General features: G+C 40.2%; 1 protein-coding gene across 1 annotated transcript in view; it reads left to right on the top strand.

Moving 5' to 3' along the window:
• LOC136864447 (glutathione hydrolase 7) overlaps positions 1-13,454 on the top strand; it is a 203,729-nt gene extending 190,275 nt beyond the window's left edge. Inside the window, exons 8-9 of the mRNA XM_067141452.2 lie at positions 3,007-3,317; positions 12,801-13,454. Of these exons, the coding sequence (XP_066997553.2) occupies positions 3,007-3,317; positions 12,801-12,973 (484 nt within the window). The 3' untranslated portion in view covers positions 12,974-13,454. The remainder of the gene's footprint in view (positions 1-3,006; positions 3,318-12,800) is intronic.
• The last annotated feature ends 6,768 nt before the right edge of the window (positions 13,455-20,222 follow it).

Below are 20,222 nucleotides of genomic sequence, written 5' to 3' on the forward strand. Positions count from 1 at the left end.
TGTGTGTGTGTGTGTGTGTGTGTGTGTGTGTGTGTGTGTGTGTGTGTGTGTGTGTGTGTGTGTGTGTCAGAAATCACTCAGCACTGAACTCGATAGCTGCAGTCGCTTAACCCTTTCCCGCCCACATTTTCAGTCCGCTTATCGCCAGATTCCAACCTATTATTTAGGAAAAATCGAAGCAGAGCACACTGTTTCAGAAAAAGTTAAATATAATAAAAACTGTTGATCACAATGTATTCAAATTTTCAATAACATTAGAAAACATACCATCACATCCATTTCCGTATTCATTGAGTCATAAGGTTGTTGGTTCAAACCTCCACCCCCCCTAATTGTGGTACTCAACACAAAGGTTGGCTCTATTTGTGACATTCTCATGTTGTATGAATCCCTTTAAACCAATAACCGCGTTATTCTGGAAGTGGAATGTATACTGTATATCAGCTTCTATTTCCCTTGAGCAAGAGTCTTCACATTCTGTATCTGTGTTTCTGGAATATGCCTGTTTGAATGCTGCATTGATATACACTGACTGACAGTGACAATGCAACACCAAGGAGGAGTGGTTCGAAAGGGATGAAAGTTGGGGAAAAAACAGAGACGGCACGGATGAATAATTGATGTTTATTTCAAACCGATATGCAGGTTACACAATGCGCACGGCATCGACTCAGTAGGATGTAGGACCACCGCAAGCGGCGATGCACGCAGAAACACGTCGAGGTACAGAGTCAATAAGAGTGCGGATGGTGTCCTGAGGGATGGTTCTCCATTCTCTGTCAACCATTTGCCACAGTTGGTCGTCCGTACGAGGCTGGGGCAGAGTTTGCAAACGGCGTCCAATGAGATCCCACACGTGTTCGATTGGTGAGAGATCCGGAGAGTACGCTGGCCACGGAAGCATCTGTACACCTCGTAGAGCCTGTTGGGAGATGCGAGCAGTGTGTGGGCGGGCATTATCCTGCTGAAACAGAGCATTGGGCAGCCCCTGAAGGTACGGGAGTGCCACCGGCCGCAGCACATGCTGCACGTAGCGGTGGGCATTTAACGTGCCTTGAATACGCACTAGAGGTGACGTGGAATCATACGCAATAGCGCCCCAAACCATGATGCCGCGTTGTCTAGCGGTAGGGCGCTCCACAGTTACTGCCGGATTTGACCTTTCTCCACGCCAACGCCACACTCGTCTGTGGTGACTATCACTGACAGAACAGAAGCGTGACTCATCGGAGAACACGACGTTCCGCCATTCCCTCATCCAAGTCGCTCTAGCCCGGCACCATGCCAGGCGTGCACGTCTATGCTGTGGAGTCAATGGTAGTCTTCTGAGCGGACGCCGGGAGTGCAGGCCTCCTTCACCCAATCGACGGGAAATTGTTCTGGTCGATATTGGAACAGCCAGGGTGTCTTGCACATGCTGAAGAATGGCGGTTGACGTGGCGTGCGGGGCTGCCACCGCTTGGCGGCGGATGCGCCGATCCTCGCGTGCTGACGTCACTCGGGCTGCGCCTGGACCCCTCGCACGTGCCACATGTCCCTGCGCCAACCATATTCGCCACAGGCGCTGCACCGTGGACACATCCCTATGGGTATTGGCTGCGATTTGACGAAGCGACCAACCTGCCCTTCTCAGCCCGATCACCATACCCCTCGTAAAGTCGTCTGTCTGCTGGAAATGCCTCCGTTGACGGCGGCCTGGCATTCTTAGCTATACACGTGTCCTGTGGCACACGACAACACGTTCTACAATGACTGTCGGCTGAGAAATCACGGTACGAAGTGGGCCATTTGCCAACGTCGTGTCCCATTTATCGTTCGCTACGTGCGCAGCACAGCGGCGCATTTCACATCATGAGCATACCTCAGTGACATCAGTCTACCCAGCAATTGGCATAAAGTTCTGACCACTCCTTCTTGGTGTTGCATTTGCTCTGTCAGTCAGTGTATATGCAAGTGGCTATCTCACTGAATAGTTTGTCTCCTCCTAACATTTGTCAAAAATAATATATTTCTCGTAATACTCTTTCGAAATGGTGGACAGGTTCAACATCATCCATATAATCATTCGGAGTAACGAAACAAAATATTATTGTGTTAACTGACATGCCGCGGCATTGCAATTCGGGTCCGAATTCCCTATATCTGTTTTCACTTACATCATTGTTATCACTAATATTATCTTCGTTGATATGTTATTCCCTTACTAAAATTTCACCTCCACCCCTACTCAATGATTTTGTGTCACTTTCGTCGCCTATATCCAGCTAAGTTTCAATACCCGCAGTATTCAATCCCGCCATGTTTACGAACGAAACAGCTGTCCCGCGCTCGCGGAAGTTCAAGACAGTTTCCTAGGCAACGTCAAGACAGATTATCGCTCTTCTTTTATTTCCTAAGCCTTGTAGATCATACTGCATGTTCATAAATGCCTCATAAACACTTCAAAGCCGAAGAAAACAAAAAACTATTGCACAGCTCGCGTAAGTGTGCAGATAATACAGCCAGGCGCTTTCGGGCACTAAGGACCGGAAGGCAAAGTGAAGAGTTGGACGCTAAGGGCAGGAAAGGGTTAAGTGCGGCAAGTATCCATTATTCGGAAGATGGTGGATTCAAGCCTCGCTGTCGGCAGCCCTGAAGATGGTTTTCCATGGTTTCTCATTTTCACGCCAGGCAGATGTTGGGGCTGTACTTTAAATAATTCCATGGCTGCTTCCTTCCCACTTCCTAGCCCTTTCCTGTCCCATCGTCGCCTTAAGACCTATCTGTATCGGTGCGACACGTAAAGCAAATTGAAGAAAAAAAGAAAAAAAATCACTCTGAACAAATCTTGCTGCTTTTGTTTGGATCTTTTGCAGTTCTTGTATCAAGTAATCTTGTTTTTGGTCCCATACACTGGAACCATACTCTAATTCAGGGTCTTAGCCAGAGACAAACAAACTCTCTCCTTTACATCCTTTGAAAAAAAAAAAAAAAAACGTTTTTATTTTATTTCTTTTCAATTTTCAGTGGGCTGAACACTTGGTTTGGCTCTCAGGTGATGACTGATGCTGATTTTATTTTGAACAATGCTTTGAAGAACTTTGACGTCGGAAATAATTCGGCAGCGGCTGGCAAACGTCCTTTATCTTTGGCAACTCCTGTGATTGTTACTGAAAGCAAGCAAGTTTGTGGACGGAGACTAGTTCTGGGTGCAGGAGATGCCAGTGTAGCTATACAGTTGCTGACTGAACTGATATTGTTGGACAGAAATGCAACTGTTAGTGTAGAAGCCCCTCGATTCCATATTAATCCTTTGGGAAAACAACTTGGTTTTGAAGGTAAGTATTTATTTTTTATTCATAATTCTTTTCGGTTACTATATTTGGGAAGTCATCTTAACCCTAGAACACAAACCCTAATTTGGTAGTACATAAACACAAACCTTCGTAAAATTTACGACTATTTATTTCCTTGATGATAAAATGTAATTTCACACAAAATGTAATATTAAAAGCATGTATTAACATGTAAGCTATTTTACAGAGTGTTAACTTCAAGTTTCTCAAGTCCCTGGTGTCTCATTTACAGCAGTTATTGCAAAGATTTGCTCCATGTTCTTTGCAATGCGCACGGTGACATTCGCTGCAGTATGTTGTCGTCATTCGCCATTTCTGAGCAGGACAGATGTGACAAATAGTTCCCTTGCCAGTAATAACCAGTCCTTTACGTTGGGTAGATGAACTATCACTTAGAACACACCCTGTATAATTTCTCATAGATGTGTTTGTAAGCACGGTGATTTCAGTCTCTTCGCCGTCCATGGCTTGGTGAGTTCTTCACTTAGACATATGAGAAAGTATTTTCTTGGCAACTTGTGGCCACCTTGACGCTCATTATTGTTACAGTAGATAACCCACGAATTCACACATGTGCTATTCAACATTCTATAAAATACACACAGTAGCCACCGCTTGGTTTTCTGGCTACAACAACAGCAATTGCACATTTGATCGTGAACATCCACTCCATACTTAGTTGCATTGTAATCCTCTGCAGTGTGTGGTTTATGACTAGTGTCACTGATAGTAGGTTGGTCATGAGCAGTGGACAATAAATCAACTACTTTATTTGGCTTTGCTTTGAATAAAACCAGAGTTTTTTCACCGTCAAAGCAAAACATAGATGTACCAACATTTCTGTTTCTTGTCGACAGTAGTTCTGGTGGTATATCAGGTTTATTGATGCAGATAGTACCAATTAGCGTCAGTTTGTCCTTTAAAAGATCATCTGCAAGCTTTACTGAGGTAAACCAGTTATCTACTGTGACATTTCTAATTGATCCTCGTAGAGTCTTGGTCAGTTCCTTGACATAGAATTCCCCGAGAGGCATTCCATCTGTCTTTGTACACTTGCCTAGGTAAGGCATAGCATCTATCAAGTACTTGGTCTTTGTGTCACAGGCCATTACTATTTTGATGCTGTATTTGTTGCGCTTACTCAGGATATACATGCGGAAAGGGCATCTTCCACGAAAACCCAACAGTTGCTCATCCACTGTTACAAATGGGCCTACTTTATAGCACGTTCTGAAATTGTGAACAAACTGTTCCCAGATTTCACGTATTGGTGAAAAATAATCACTTTCCCTCCTTACCTGACGAGTTTCCTTGTCGTCAAACCGCAAGCACGATGCTAGGAATTCAAACTTCTCTGATCTCATAGTGGCTTTGTACCTAGTACCACACAAATTTGTATTGAACATTTCTCGGACTGAAAGGTAATTATTTTTCAAAGCTGCAGTTAGTACAAAGATTCCAAGGAGTGCCTTTACTTCTTCCATGCAAGTATGGTTTTTTGTGTGTGTTGGTGACTTGTACCTCAACCTCTTTCTAATTATTTCTTCATTTGTATGGACTACTATTGTGTTTATCATACCATCTGTGAAGAACAAAGAAAATGAATCCTGAGGAGTCGTTGCTTCCTTAGCGTTTCCAATAGGGGTCTGAACAAAGTGTATTATGTTTCTGCTTGGAGTGCGACTTCATGACCGACTGGCAGGTTTTGCAGACCAGCAATGATTATTCCTTCCTTTTAGAATCTTCCTAGGGGCAATCACGATATTTACATTTCTCGGTGGGGAGTAAAGATCTTGGTAATCTTCATTTTCTGATGTTGAACTCGTGGATTTCTCAGATTCAAGTCTTCTGCGCTTACAGCCTCGTTGCACAATGACAGGGGAGTCATCATGACTGCTTGGGATTATTTCCGTATTCCATGCTGGTATATCTTCTTCATCTGTATCTGTGAGCGTTATGTCATCAGTCTGTACATTATCAACCTCTTCATCAGAACTAGAATCATTACACGAACCACACTCTTCCTCTTTTTCAAAAATCAATGACACAATTTTTTCTCCAAAATTCGGGTCATCTCCTCGTATAAAACTCATCTTCAATAACAAAAACGGCACGCGTTACTTACCAGTATGTGTATGACAAGTTATTATTCTTCTTCATAATCTGTTTACCCTCCAGGGTCGGTTTTTCCCTCGGACTCAGCAAGGGATCTCACCTCTACCTCTTGAAGGGCAGTGCCCTGGAGCTTCTTGACTTTTGGGTTGGGGGATACAACTGGGGAGAATGACCAGTACCTCTCCCAGGTGGCCTCACCTGCTATGCTGAACAGGGGCCTTGTGGAGGGATGGGAAGATTGGATGGGACAGGCAAGGAAGAGGGAAGGAAGCGGCCGTGGCCTTAAGTTAAGTACCATCCCAGCATTTGCCTGGAGGAGAATTGGGAAACCACGGAAAACCACTTCCAGGATGGCTGAGGTGGGAATCGAACCCACCTCTACTCATTTGACCTCCCGAGGCTGAGTGGACCCCGTTCCAGCCCTCGTACTACTTTTCAAATTTCGTGGCAGAGCCGGGAATCGAACCCGGACCTCCGGGGGTGGCAGCTAATTACACTAACCACTTCACTACAGAGGCAGACATGAAAAGTTCTGTGGTTCTAAATACTTACTTCATTCAAAATAGTGCTGTAATGTAACTTTGTTACAGAGCTTACCTTGCTAAGTTTTGCATACATAGTCACAAATCGTCGTAAATTTTACGACGCAACAGTCTTTGATTTGAAATCAACAGACTCACTCTAACAATGCACACACACTGACGAAGCTCGTGGTATTGTAGGAAGCTACTGAGTAGGACAGCAATGTGTCGCAAAAAGCCTAGCAGATAGAGCCGTATTGCAAGTATGCGTCGTAAAAATTACGAGGGTTTGTGTTCTAGGGTTAATAAATGATGTATGCGTATTGCTTACTTGTATGAGTGTGTACAGCCTATCCATGTTGATCCTGGTTCCAACTGCATTTCATTTAATGGAGCTTCTGTTCAAAACTGGACATTTCCACCTTTACAGCTTCTGTAGTTTAGGTTGGCAACTTCCTGAAAATGTGACTTTTTAAAATCTAATTTGATCAATTCCGTTGGAAATGATATTGTAAGACAAGGACTTTCAGTCACTACCAATAATTCTGTGTTGCGCGAGAGACATTTTTTTAAAATGCCCTTTTCTTATATCAAGAATACTCATTTCCAACAGTGTATATTTATAAAATCATCAGTTCATTCAGTAACAGTTATTTCCACATCCACATATATTTTTGTGACTGCTGAAAACATTTCTCTGTGTTAATCCTGTGTGAAATTCTTATTTTATGCATCTTTGTACTCCAATGAGTAATATTTCAATAACTCTAAACATTTTTACACTTAACTGAAGCCAGTTCTCCTTAGTACTAGATTTTTTCAAAACATGTAAGATTGTTTATAAAATGCAAATGATATTAGAAATATGCTTGCCTATGCAATATTGGAAAGATTGCCTTAAGTATGTAATTTTGAGCTGTTGTCCATAAATGTAATTCATAATTACCAAAATCTCAACTTCTTCGTATTCTTCCTGAAACATTTCTGCTTATGCAGGTCGTTCAAAATCGTCAGTCATCATTGATCTGTACTTAGGGGCTTTTGCCCAGGTGGCAGATTACCTAACAACAGTTGTTTAGCCGGGCTGAGTAGCTTGGACGGTAGAGTGTTGGCCTTCTGAGCTCAAGTTGGCATGTTCAATCCCAACTTAGTCAGGTGGTATTTGAAGATGCTCAGATATGTTGGCCTTATGTTAGTAGATTTACAGACACGTAAAAGACCTCCTGCGGGACAAAATTCCAGCACCTCGGGGTCTCTAAAAACCATAAAAGTAGTTATTGGGACGTAAAACAGTTAACATTATTATTAACAGTTGTTTACCTAGTCTTTTCTTAAATGATTTCAAAGAACTTGGAAATATATTAAACATTTCCCTTGCGAACCATGTGACCTTGCCGCGGTGGGGAGGCTTGCGTGTCCCAATGATGCAGATAGCCGAGCCGCAGGTGCAACCATATCGGATGGGTATCTGTTGAGAGACCAGACTAACGAATGGTTCATCGAAAGGGGGGTAGCAGCCTTTCGGTAGTTGCAAGGGCGGCAGTCTAGATGATTGACTGATACGGCCTTGTAATAATACTCAACATGGCTTAGCTGTGTTGATACTGCTACACGGCTGAAAGCAACGGGAATCTACAGCCGTAACCACCTCCCGAGGACATGCAGCTCTCTCTGTATGAATGATGGACTGATGATGGCTTCCTCCCGGGTAAAATATTCCAGAGGTAAACTAGTCCCCCATTCGGATCTCTGGGTGGGGACTACACGAGAGGGGGCGATCATCAGGAAGATGGATACTGACATTCTGCGAGTCGGAGCGTGGAATGTTAGAAGTTTGAATCGTTGTGGTAGGTTAGAGAATCTGAAAAGGGAGATGGATAGGCTAAAGTTAGATGTAGTTGGTATAAGTGAAGTACGTTGGCAGGAAGAACAGGATTTTTGGTCAGGCGACTACCGAATTATCAACACGAAATCAAACAGGGGTAATGCAGGAGTTGGTTTAATAATGAATAAGAAAATAGGGCAGCGGGTAAGCTACTACGACCAACATAGTGAAAGAATTATTGTCGCCAAGATAGACACCAAACCAATGCCCACCACAATAGTGCAGGTCTATATGCCTACTAGTTCAGCGGATGATGAAGAAATTGAAAGAATATATGAGGAGATAGAAGATTTAATACAATATGTCAAAGGTGACGAGAATCTAATTGTGATGGGAGACTGGAATGCAGTGGTAGGCCAAGGAAGAGAAGGTAGCACAGTAGGAGAATTTGGATTGGGACAAAGGAACGAAAGAGGAAGTCGGCTGGTTGAATTCTGCACTGACCATAATTTAGTCCTCGCCAATACTTGGTTCAAACACCACAAACGACGGCTATATACGTGGACGAGACCTGGAGACACTGGAAGGTATCAAATAGACTTCATTATGATTAGGCAGAGATTCAGAAACCAGGTGTTGGATTGCAAAACTTTCCCAGGAGCAGACATGGACTCTGACCACAACTTGTTGGTCATGAAATGCCGTCTGAAGTTGAAGAAATTGAAGAAAGGAAAGAATGCAAAAAGATGGGATCTAGACAAGTTGAAAGAAAAGAGTGTGATGGATTGTTTCAAGGAACATGTTGCACAAGGACTAAATGAAAAGGCCGAAGGAAACACAGTAGAGGAAGAGTGGAGAGTCATGAAAAATGAAGTCAGTAGGGCTGCTGAAGAAATGTTAGGAAGGAAGAAAAGATCAACTAAGAATCAGTGGATAACTCAGGAGATACTAGACCTGATTGATGAACGACGAAAATACAAGAATGCTAGAAATGAAGAGGGCAGAAAAGAATACAGGCGATTAAAGAATGAAGTGGACAGAAAGTGCAAGGTAGCTAAGGAAGAATGGCTGAAGGAGAAGTGCAAGGATGTCGAAGGCTGTATGGTCCTGGGAAAGGTAGATGCTGCATACAGGAAAATCAAGGAAACCTTTGGAGAAAGGAAATCTAGGTGCATGAATATTAAGAGCTCAGATGGAAAGCCACTTCTAGGGAAAGAAGACAAAGCAGAAAGATGGCAGGAGCATATCCAACAGTTGTATCAAGGTAACGATGTAGATAATTTCGTTCTGGAACATGAAGAGGCTGTTGATGCTGATGAAATGGGAGACCCAATTTTGAGGTCAGAGTTTGACAGAGCTGTGAGTGACCTAAATAGGAACAAGGCACCTGGAATAGATGATATTCCCTCTGAATTACTGACTGCCTTAGGAGAAACCAGCATGGTAAGGTTATTTCATTTAGTGTGCAAGATGTATGAGACAGGAGAAGTCCCATCCGATTTTCGGCAGAACGTTGTTATACCTATTCCCAAGAAAGCCGGTGCTGACAGGTGTGAAAACTACCGCACTATTAGTTTAGTATCTCATGCCTGCAAAATTTTAACACGTATTATTTACAGAAGAATGGAAAAACAAGTTGAAGCTGAGTTGGGGGAAGATCAATTTGGCTTCAGAAGAAATGTAGGAACACGTGAAGCAATCCTGACTTTACGTCTGATCTTAGAGGATCGAATCAAGAAGGACAAGCCCACATACATGGCATTCGTAGATCTAGAAAAGGCATTCGATAATGTTGATTGGACCAGGCTATTTATGATTCTGAAGATGATAGGGATTAGATACCATGAACGAAGAATTATCTACAACCTGTATAAAAATCAGTCTGCAGTGATAAGAATCGAGGGCTTTGAAAAAGAAGCAGCAATCCAGAAAGGAGTGAGGCAAGGCTGCAGTTTGTCTCCTCTCCTTTTCAATGTTTACATAGAACAGGCAGTAAAGGAAATCAAAGAGAAATTTGGAAAGGGAATCACAGTCCAAGGAGAGGAAATCAAAACCTTGAGATTTGCCGATGATATTTTTATTTTATCTGAGACTGCAGAAGATCTCGAGAAGTTGCTGAATGGTATGGATAAAGTCTTAGGTAAGGAGTACAAGATGAAAATAAATAAGTCCAAAACAAAAGTAATGGAGTGCAGTCGAACGAAGGCAGGTGATGTAGGAAATATTAGATTAGGAAACGAAGTCTTAAAGGAAGTAGATGAATACTGTTACTTGGGTAGTAAAATAACCAACGATGGCAGAAGTAAGGAGGACATAAAATGCAGACTAGCACATGCAAGGAAGAGCTTTCTTAAGAAAAGAAATTTGCTCATTTCAAACATTGATATCGGAATTAGAAAGATGTTTTTGAAGGCTTTTGTGTGGAGCGTGGCATTGTATGGAAGTGAAACATGGACGATTACTAGCTCAGAAAGAAAGAGAATAGAAGCTTTTGAAATGTGGTGTTACAGAAGAATGCTGAAGGTGAGATGGATAGATCGAATCACGAATGAAGAGATACTGAATCGAATTGGTGAGAGGAGATCGATTTGGCTAAATTTGACGAGAAGAAGAGATAGAATGATAGGACACATCTTAAGACACCCAGGACTTGTTCAGTTGGTTTTTGAAGGAAGTGTAGGTGGCAAGAACGGTAGGGGTAGACCAAGGTATGAATATGACAAACAGATTAGAGCAGATGTAGGATGCAATAGTTACGTAGAAATGAAAAGGTTAGCACAGGATAGGGTGGCATGGAGAGCTGCATCAAACCAGTCTATGGACTGATGTCTCAAACAACAACAAATTATTCCAATCCCTAATTCCCCTTCCTATAAATTAATCTTTGCCCCAATTTGTCCTCTTGAATTCCAACTTTATCTTCATATTATAATCTTTCCTGCTTTTGAAAGTTCCACTTATGTTTACTTGTATATTAATGTCATTCTATGCCATCTCTCCACTGTTTGCTCAGAACATACCGCTTAGTTGAGCAGGCTCATCTTCTTGCTCCCAAGTCTTCCCAACTCAAAGTTCGCAACATTTTTGTAACACTGCTCTTTTTGTTGGGAATCACCTAGAACAAATCTTGCTGCTATTGTTTGGATCTTCTCCAGGTCTTGTATCACATAATCCTGGTGTGAGACCCATACATTGGAACTATACTCTAATTGGGGGCCTTGCCCAGAGATTTATACACGCCCTCCTTTTCATCCTCCTCCTCCTCATCATCATCATCCATTTCCCTCATCCAGCTCCTGCTGGGTTAGGTTGTTTATGGCACCTTTCCCTCCTCCTTTTTCCAATCACCATTGTTCCTCCTGTGTTCCAATCCAGGTTTCATCTAATTATAATAATCTTGATCGTTTTCAACCACATTAGTCTGGGGTCTCTCTCTTGCCCTCACTCTTCCTGTCTGTCTCCATTATCTGCTTCGGTATCCTTCCCTCTTCCATCTTCTTAACATGTCCTCTCCATTCTGTTGTAAAGCTTATCCTATCTGATTTCCTTCCTGACATCCTCGTTTCTTACTCTCTCCTTTCTTGTCATTCCTATCATACTACTTAAAAATTTAATTTCACTGTCCTGGATTTTATTCTCCTGTCTTTTTGTCATTTTCCAGGTCTCTGCTGTGTATGTCAATATTGGACAGTTCGTTTTTTATTTTTTGTAGCTATTACACAAGGTCGCGGACAGTAGGATCAGACCCACACCCGTAATTACGGGAAGTAAAGGAAGTGAATTGGACAGGGATCGTACAACAAGCTATCCAATCTGTTATGTTTATGAATACAATTCTTAATTCAACCAACAGCGGATACACCCTTTCCACTTAGAAAAGGATAAACAAGAGGGTCAGCCTGTCTAGTACAGTGCAAAGTGACGGAGAAGGAAACGAGAAGTCAAGTAAAGAAGAAGCATATTTCAGCAAAAAAACACTTCTTCAGGATCACAACACCAATTAGTTTCTTAAACAAGTGATTTTATTAAGCCTTCGGGACCTAAAAATGATACCAAAGACATTTTAGCTTATAGATAGTATTTTAAATTCATTTTTAAGTTTAACTTCCTTGTAACAACCGTTCCCCCACCCCCACCCCCCTCCCTCCAACCAATACGTCCTTTACTAACATTAGTTTTTAAAAGTCGAGAAAGATTTTACTATGTGATTGCTTTATGCTGTTTTATCTCAGCTTTTGTGTATGCAGCTGATGATGATCGCAAAGCGATCAAAACATGTCCTGTTATTCTTAATGATTTAATAAATTGCCAAAAGCAAAGTAAAAGAAAGGTATCTATTAGGTGGAAATATTTTGTTATATTGATTAGATTACATTATCGATACGGCAATGAAGTGGACAGTTTGTACCACACTTTCCTTGTCGCAGTCCAGTTTCATTCCGAAACCACTGTGTCCTCCCGACATATGTCTGGACACTGCTGCTACAATTTTTTATCATTGCTTGCACGTATTCTATTATTTGTTTCTCAAATCCTTTCTGTTGCATTACTTTCCATACCTTTGCTCGGGGTTCACTATCATAAGGAATGCGATTCACCATATCTCTTCATGTTCCGAACGTTTTTCCATTAACTGCCTCTTACTGAAATGAGGTCTGGTGTTGATCTTCCATTTCAAAAGCAATATAGCTCTTCTTATAATTGATACAACTTGTAAAAAAAAAACAAAAAAAAAAAACAGTTACAACCTCTTTAATGTGATAACCCAATGAAGATATTTCGTTATATATTAACACCTGGGTACTTAACAGTGATCTCTGTGAGGTACTTTTACTCCATCAACACAGTAATAAAACTGGCAGGACTTTTCCTCTTGATGAAACTTACAACCTGACTTTTCATCATGTTTACTATCATACCATTGTTTGTTGTCCAACTCACAACATTTATGTCTGATCTGCCTATTAATTTTGGTGGTACAAAATATCCAATGAATGTTCACAGGTGAGATAGCTACATTCAGCAATGCAACCCTCACACAGTTGGAACAATTGGGCTACAAGTTGCAAAAACTACCTAAACCATACTTAAGTTGCAATCTTGTAGAAAAGATTCAAGACTCTCTCAATTCACATTCAGATTCAAGAGGTGGAGGAATTTCATCAAGATTTGAGTAAACAAGATTTGTTTAATACATGTAGAATAATTAATAAACTGCCATTTCTTTAATTAAAACCAAATTCAAAGTATATATTTATTTAGTTTTGTAACACTAAATTTTTACCTGGCTAATAGACCTAATGATTATTCAATATGTTGTTAATACTCATTTAATTCTGAATTTTGATTTTGCTATGGTACAAATAATTTTATTTTATTGACTTTTATTTATGTTGATGTCTTTAGTATTAATGTAAAATGTAATATGCATGATACCTTATATTACTAGTCTATCTCCATAATCTATTATTTGAGGATTTTAGTGTCAGAAATATGGACATTTCTGAGATTCTCAGAAACATCATCTATGTTTGTAAGTCAGATATGAAAATTATATTTGTAATTATGTTTAAACTTTATAACTGTCCATCTTTGTATTTCATGTTGTGGAATGCCAATATTAAAAGTTTCAAGTGGAGCTGACTAGTTGTGAGGAAATGTTGCATATTTTGGTTTCAAAATGCAGGCCTCTCTATACTGCAGGTTATTTTCCAAATGCGGTATTCTCCTTATAACAAACCCAGTGATACATATAATTCATTTAGAGCTTTCACCTGCCAAGGTGACTGCTGCCCAGCCAGATAACTTGCAGGTATTGGAGTGTCATAATCAGTGTGACAACATCCTCGGCTGTATTGCTTGGCTGTCTTGACTGGGTCTGCTGCCTCTCATATCAGACTGCTCCTCAGTTGGTCTCACAAGGCTGAGTGTAGCTCTCAGTCCTGAACAAAAATCCTTGGATGAGCTTGGAATAGATCCCAAGGCTTCAGGGTAAGAAGCAGACATGCTACACCTACACCATGAATCTAGCCAACCTCCTTCATCATTCAGTGCTAAAAAAGGATTTTATGGATTTCATTTAACCCCATTCTATTTAAAAAAATTTGGATCATTGTAAAACATGATGACTCCTGTCTGGCTCCATGGCAGAATGTTAGGATGATGGCCTTTGGTCAAAGGAGTGCTGGGTTCGATCCCCAGTCAGGCTGGGGATTTTAACTTTCATTGGTTAATTCTTCTAGCTCAGGCATTAAGGCTTATGCCATCTTCAGCATTGGGATTCACCTTAGGTACGACTCTGTATGTACAGTGTGGCCAACAAGTGCTTCATTCTGATTGGTTCCGCCATGTTTTAGCCAAATGTCTCGTTAGCTGATTTAAACACATGTATTCCGCGCAGGGTAAAATAACTGTTTATGCAATTTCAGCGAAGTACAGGCTACCTGTTTTAACCTTAATACAACCGAAAATATGTTTTTATTAAACACGGTAGATTATATAGTATTATTATTTCCAAAACGTGTGTGAATTTACATATTTCTGAGGTCTGAATTTTGAAAAATACTATGCCTGGCTGTTGTGTTTAGGGATGCAGAAACAGATCCAGAAAGGGTTTTAAAATGAAATTGGACAATTGCATGTTTTCAGTTCTGAAAGTAGGACGTTATAAGACACTCCCAACAACGAGTAGAGTTGTCTCATGCATTAAAATGGTAACAATAATAACAAAATGGGTTAGTAATTTAATGGAGTGCAAGGCAGTAAGTGTCAGAGTTCTCCATTAATATTCGCCGTATCAAAAACCTGTACATAACGAAAGTTGTTTAGAATATAATTTTTGATCTTTTACATTTTGTGCGATTTTAACGTGCAAGGAAAAAATAATAGAGGATTTCACGATTATATTATTTTTCACAAATTTTCAAATATCACCGAAAATATCTGCTTTATCTAAAGCCTGTACATAACATAAGTTACAGGAAAGGTCACTCCCGATTATTTACTGTATGTCTCATTCATTTTCACCATATGAGATATTATGATTGATATATTTTCAAATTCAAACTTTTATGCTTATTCATCTCGTGAAGGACGTGGTTATAAGTGCCGCCTAGCATCACGTTGAGTTTTCCCATACATTATAATGATAACAATAATAGTCCAACTCCGTGGCTGAATGTTCAGCGTACCGTCCTTCGGTTCAGAGTGTCCCGGGTTCGATTCCCGGTCGGGTGGGGTATTTTAATAGCTTGGATTTGGGGACTGGGTGCTTGTGTTTGTCCCAGACTCTGAATATAACAAATACTGATAGGCCTATATACACACAACGTAAGCAAAATAAATACCATCTTAAAACATTGACTAGTCTATTCTTTGCCAAAACAATAATAATATCACTTTCCTTCATCTATCACCTGATTGAGAACTTGGCTAAAACATGGCGGCTGGACTGGACTTGGCCACACTGTGCATATAGAGTCAATGTAATCTTAGGTAGAACCTCATCCTCACAGATGCGCAAGTCTCCTGTAGGGCGTCAACTTTAATATTACATACACACCGATAAGTCATATATAAAAAAGTACATTCTGTGTATAGTTTGATGATACTGCGTTGTATATTCTGATATGTGAAACCATGTAACCTGGAATATGGCAATGTTATTTTTTTTAAATTTAAATGTAGGCTAACTTTACATTAATTAATGACTTGCCCTGTCTTCCATTATAAGTATTTTGTTCTAGAGTGAACATGTTTACAGATTTGCTACAATGAGCCACTAATTTTGCTGTGGGGAGTGTTAGAATATATCTTATTTCACACTAAGTTGAATTTCAGTCCGGCCCCGCGGTGTAGGGGGCAACGTGTCTGCTTGTCACCCAGCGGCCCCAGGTTCAATTCCCGGCTGGGTCAGGGGTTTTTAATTGTAAATGATCAATATCCCTGGCCTGGGGACTGGGTGTTTGTGTCGTCCTTAATATTCCTTTCCTTATATTCAACACTTTACACTTCTGCAATTACAATTACACGCAGGTTCATAACATATCGTGCAAGTAGTGGCAAAAGATCTTTAGAGGTCGACGCCACGAACAAATAGCATTTTTAAAAGATGTTGAATTTCATATGTTTTCATTCTTCAAAATAACCTGGAAAATGGATCTTTAGGATACCGTAGTTTACTGTTAGTTACTGCACTCAACTTATATCAGTATGAAAACATACCCACTGTGTCATGAGGACAAGTCAGTACTGGTATATCCATCAACTGATTCATGAATGATATTGATTTTTGCATGGATGATGTCAACTCTTTAAATGGTAGGCCCTTAACTGAACATAATGTGTACATCTTAATATTATTTAAATAAAAATAAAGGAATGCAACATAGTATGAAATAGTATTGTGTGTTAAACGTACAAAAGTGTTTCACATATTTGTTTTGAAATTCCAGCTAAACCAAACAATCATGGAACCTCACTTTCAGACCTTGTAACATAAATAACTACAGTAGAGTCTCGTTAATCCGAACTAATTGGGACCGAAGTCTGTTCGGATTACGAAATTTTTGGATTAACCGGAAAATATTTTCTAATAATAATGTTATTATTTTTACTTCCCGCTAACTACTTGTACGGTTTCCGGAGACACCTACGTGGCGGGATTTTCTCCCACGGAAGTTCTTTTACGTGTCAGTAAATCTACTTACATGAGGCTGACGTATTTGAGCTCCTTTAAATACCACCGGACTGAGCCAGGATCGAACCTGCCAAGTTGGGGTCAGAAGGCTTGCGCCTCAACCATCTGAGGAAAATAGTTTCTACAATACAGTACAGTACATACTGTAATTTGAAATGTCCATTCTTTAGCAGTTACATTAATAAAATACTGTATAAAATTACAGTAGGGTAGTTAAGAACCCGTAGAGAAGAAAACGGGTTACACTTTTGCATTGTTCACGGGATGCGAAGAGCTGCTTGTAATGTTTATTTAATAGTTCTGCCACTCTCTCAGTGGTAGCGCTCCAGAACATGAACCCGTGACTCACTGATTGAAGTTTATGAGACGCTGGTTTAACACTGCACCTTCAGGTAGGTTTGAATCACTACGGCAAAAAAACTAACAGACTTTGTAGTGATAAACGACCATTGATTGATGGTTTATGATGTGTAATTATGTTTACATTAAGTTATTCTAGTAAAATATGACTAATAAAATTCAAGTAAATTTTCATTCTATAATATGTTCTTTCATTTCAATAAGGAGATTTTTTTTTTAAATTGAATATTTCAGTTCGGATTAACCGAAATTCGGATTAACAGGACTCTAGTGTAGTATGTTATCTGCAGTCAATAATACTTTGTATTACTATTCTTATTTTGTATCTATTATCCAACTGGATAACAATATGTTGTTCTACTATTCTTATTACATTTTTGGTAGAATTTAGTGTTTTACTTGGAATTTGTCACAGTGTAAATTTCAGGATTTTATCAGTGACTGAATATAGGTTACAATACAATATGCTAGCTGCTTACTCAGTCGCCAACAGAATTACTACAAGAGCTGTAAGGCTTCAGAGCTTTATGTTTTGGTGAAAGTCAGATGGTCCTGTTAGAGATAAACCATCTACTGTGAAGTAGATTTCCGCTATCTGCACGGATGAAAACAATATTGTGGGGTATTATATATATATATATATATATATATATATACAGTAGAGTCTTGCTCAACCGACCTTCACTTATCCGACATTCCGTGTTATCCGACACTGCTAGATTTAATTTGAACTTTAGGTGGAGGCAATTCTGGGACACGCGGTGTGGAGGGTGCGACCGTGGGATAAGCACTGGCAGTCATGCAGGACCGGGTTTTTCTCATGGACAGGTGCAGCGAGTTTTCAGTCATTGTTCAGTGTAATATCGGTTGGGGGTGGATGTTATTGTTTTCATATCCTCTGTGAGTATGGAGAGTAAACGGAAGAAAGTGATTGTTTCTGTGGAAGACAAGTTGAGTGGGTTAAAGAGACTGGACAAAGGGGAAACTCTTCAAAAAAGTGGTTCCAGATTATGGTGTTGGACGTGTTATAGTGGGAGGCTGGAAACATACGAGGGAAGAAATTGAAAAGTGGTGCTCTACCAGAGCAACAAGTGATGCACTGAAAATTAGAAAAACAATGAAAAATGTGAATACGAAAAAGTAAGTAAAGCACTATTTCTTTGGTTCACTCAATACAGGGAAGAATGCCTGTCAATATCTGGCCCCATTCTGCAATAAATGGCGGTGTATTTCCAGAAGGAGTTTAATGAAAGGGGCACTAATTTTACTGCCAGTGCTGATTGGCTTGATCAGCGGAAAATACGGTACGGCATTGGGCAGCTTAATATGTGTGGAGAAAAACTGTCAGCTAAATCCGATGAGGTTGTGAAATTTAAAAGGAAATTTCAAGAAGTATTCTTGCTGAAGGATTAAAGGGTGATTAGATTTTAAATTGTGATGAGAGTGGGCTGAATTTCAAGATGCTGCCATCAAAACTCTCTCAGCCCAAGCCAAGATGTCTGCACGCACCTGGCTACAAGCGTAGTAAGGAAAGAGTTACTGTTCTTGCCTGTAGTAATATTACTGGGTACTTAAAAGCAAAATTGCTTAAGATTGGTAAAGCAAAGAAGCCTAGGACATTTAAAACATTTCTGTTAATGTTCCTGTTCATGTTCCTCCCTCCTAACGTGACATCATTATGCCGCCAATGGACCAAGGTGTGCTGAAAACATTGAAGAGGAAATATCAGCGGAAACTCCTTTCATCCCTGATAGAGAAAATGGACAAGGGCAATGACATGATAGAAAAGTTAAAACAAAAGAATATAAAAGTCGCAGCATACTGGGTAGCCCAGTCCTGAGAAGAAATTGGAACGACGACATTAGAAAGTCTTGGAAAACATTGTTGAGTGAGGTTGAACATCAAAAGGAGGTGGGACAAGAAGACATGGAGAACATTGTTCCCTTACTCAATTGCATTCCTGGCTGTGAGGATGCTACGACTCAATGTTGAGTAAGTGGTGTACACAAGATCATCTGTTTGAACTAACTGACCCTGATATTGTTGGTTTTGTGAATGCCGACGAGAATGAGGTTGATGAAGAAGAAGGAGGAGGCATTGCAGAACAAAAGGAGAAAAGGATGACTCACAGTGAAGGATTATCGTCGATGGCGCGATCTCGCATCAAGAAAACGTGAATCATCAGGTAAGCAGTCATTGTTGACAAATTTCTTTTCGTAAGACATTTGGAACGTTTTCGTTCAATACTGCATCTACTGTACAATTGAACGGATAAGTCAATAAATAGAGTACTGTAAAACATAGTAATACAGTATAGCCTTCCTGTTTGTTTTAGTTCATTTTCAAAGTTATTCTGTATTATCCTACATTTTCGGTGATCCGACGTACTCCAGGTCCCGTTTAGGTCGGATAATCGAGACTGTACTGTGTGTATATATATATATATATATATATATATATATATACAGAGAGAGAGAGAGAGAGAGAGAGAGAGAGAGAGAGAGAGAGCTCTGGTCTCTAGCTGAGGAATCAATCTAACCTCATATATTGATCTTAGAGAAGTTGGCTCCTTTTGAAGGCTGGAAGTAGAACTGCACAAATTTTGCTCTTAGATTTATTTTTAAGCTGATAGTTTCACTTGCTTTTGTCTGGGTTTTGCAACTTAATCAAATTCAGCCCCAGAACTATCAAAGGAATCCTCTGATTTGAATATCAAAATTGAGTTCTTTATTTTATAATTATGTAAATGATGGTAGTTTGATCAAATCATTTAATTGGTTTACCATTCTGAACTTATCCAATGAATTTATTTGTTTATATACTTCAGTGGCGTATACTGAGAGCTATCAAGGCTATAAGCGAAGCCCAAACCTCAGTTGAGAATGATGGAAGTCTAAAGCACATTATAATGTAAGCATCTGGCACATTGTTCCATTTACAAAACTTGAAAGGAGTGAGAAAAAACATCGCACGTATTTCTGAGAACTAGACGTCGGAGACTGATATTGCAGCCCAGACTCTCGTCCCACTCCCCTCGACTCACCCCGCACGGCTTGCTGCTGTACATCACATAGGAGCGGGGACTGTGGGGATAGGTGTGCTAGGCTTCGGTCTGTCAGATCGCCACTGCTAACTGTCAACCATGCATTAGTCATATACACTTCCTCACCTCATACTTCTGACTTAATTATTTAGATAACAGAGTGCTGGTATTTCACTTCCGTTTCCTTCTACATCCTTATAGGAAGACACTGCAGGGCTGCTGCTACATGAGCAGTATAGTTTTCATTTTATTGGTAGACCTGCTAAAATGAAATGCAATCATTCAGGTTTACTGTTCTCTTTTGTGGGTTGGAATCAAACTCGTG

This window comes from Anabrus simplex, chromosome 2 (genome assembly GCF_040414725.1).
Source record: "Anabrus simplex isolate iqAnaSimp1 chromosome 2, ASM4041472v1, whole genome shotgun sequence".
Lineage (NCBI taxonomy): Eukaryota > Metazoa > Arthropoda > Insecta > Orthoptera > Tettigoniidae > Anabrus > Anabrus simplex.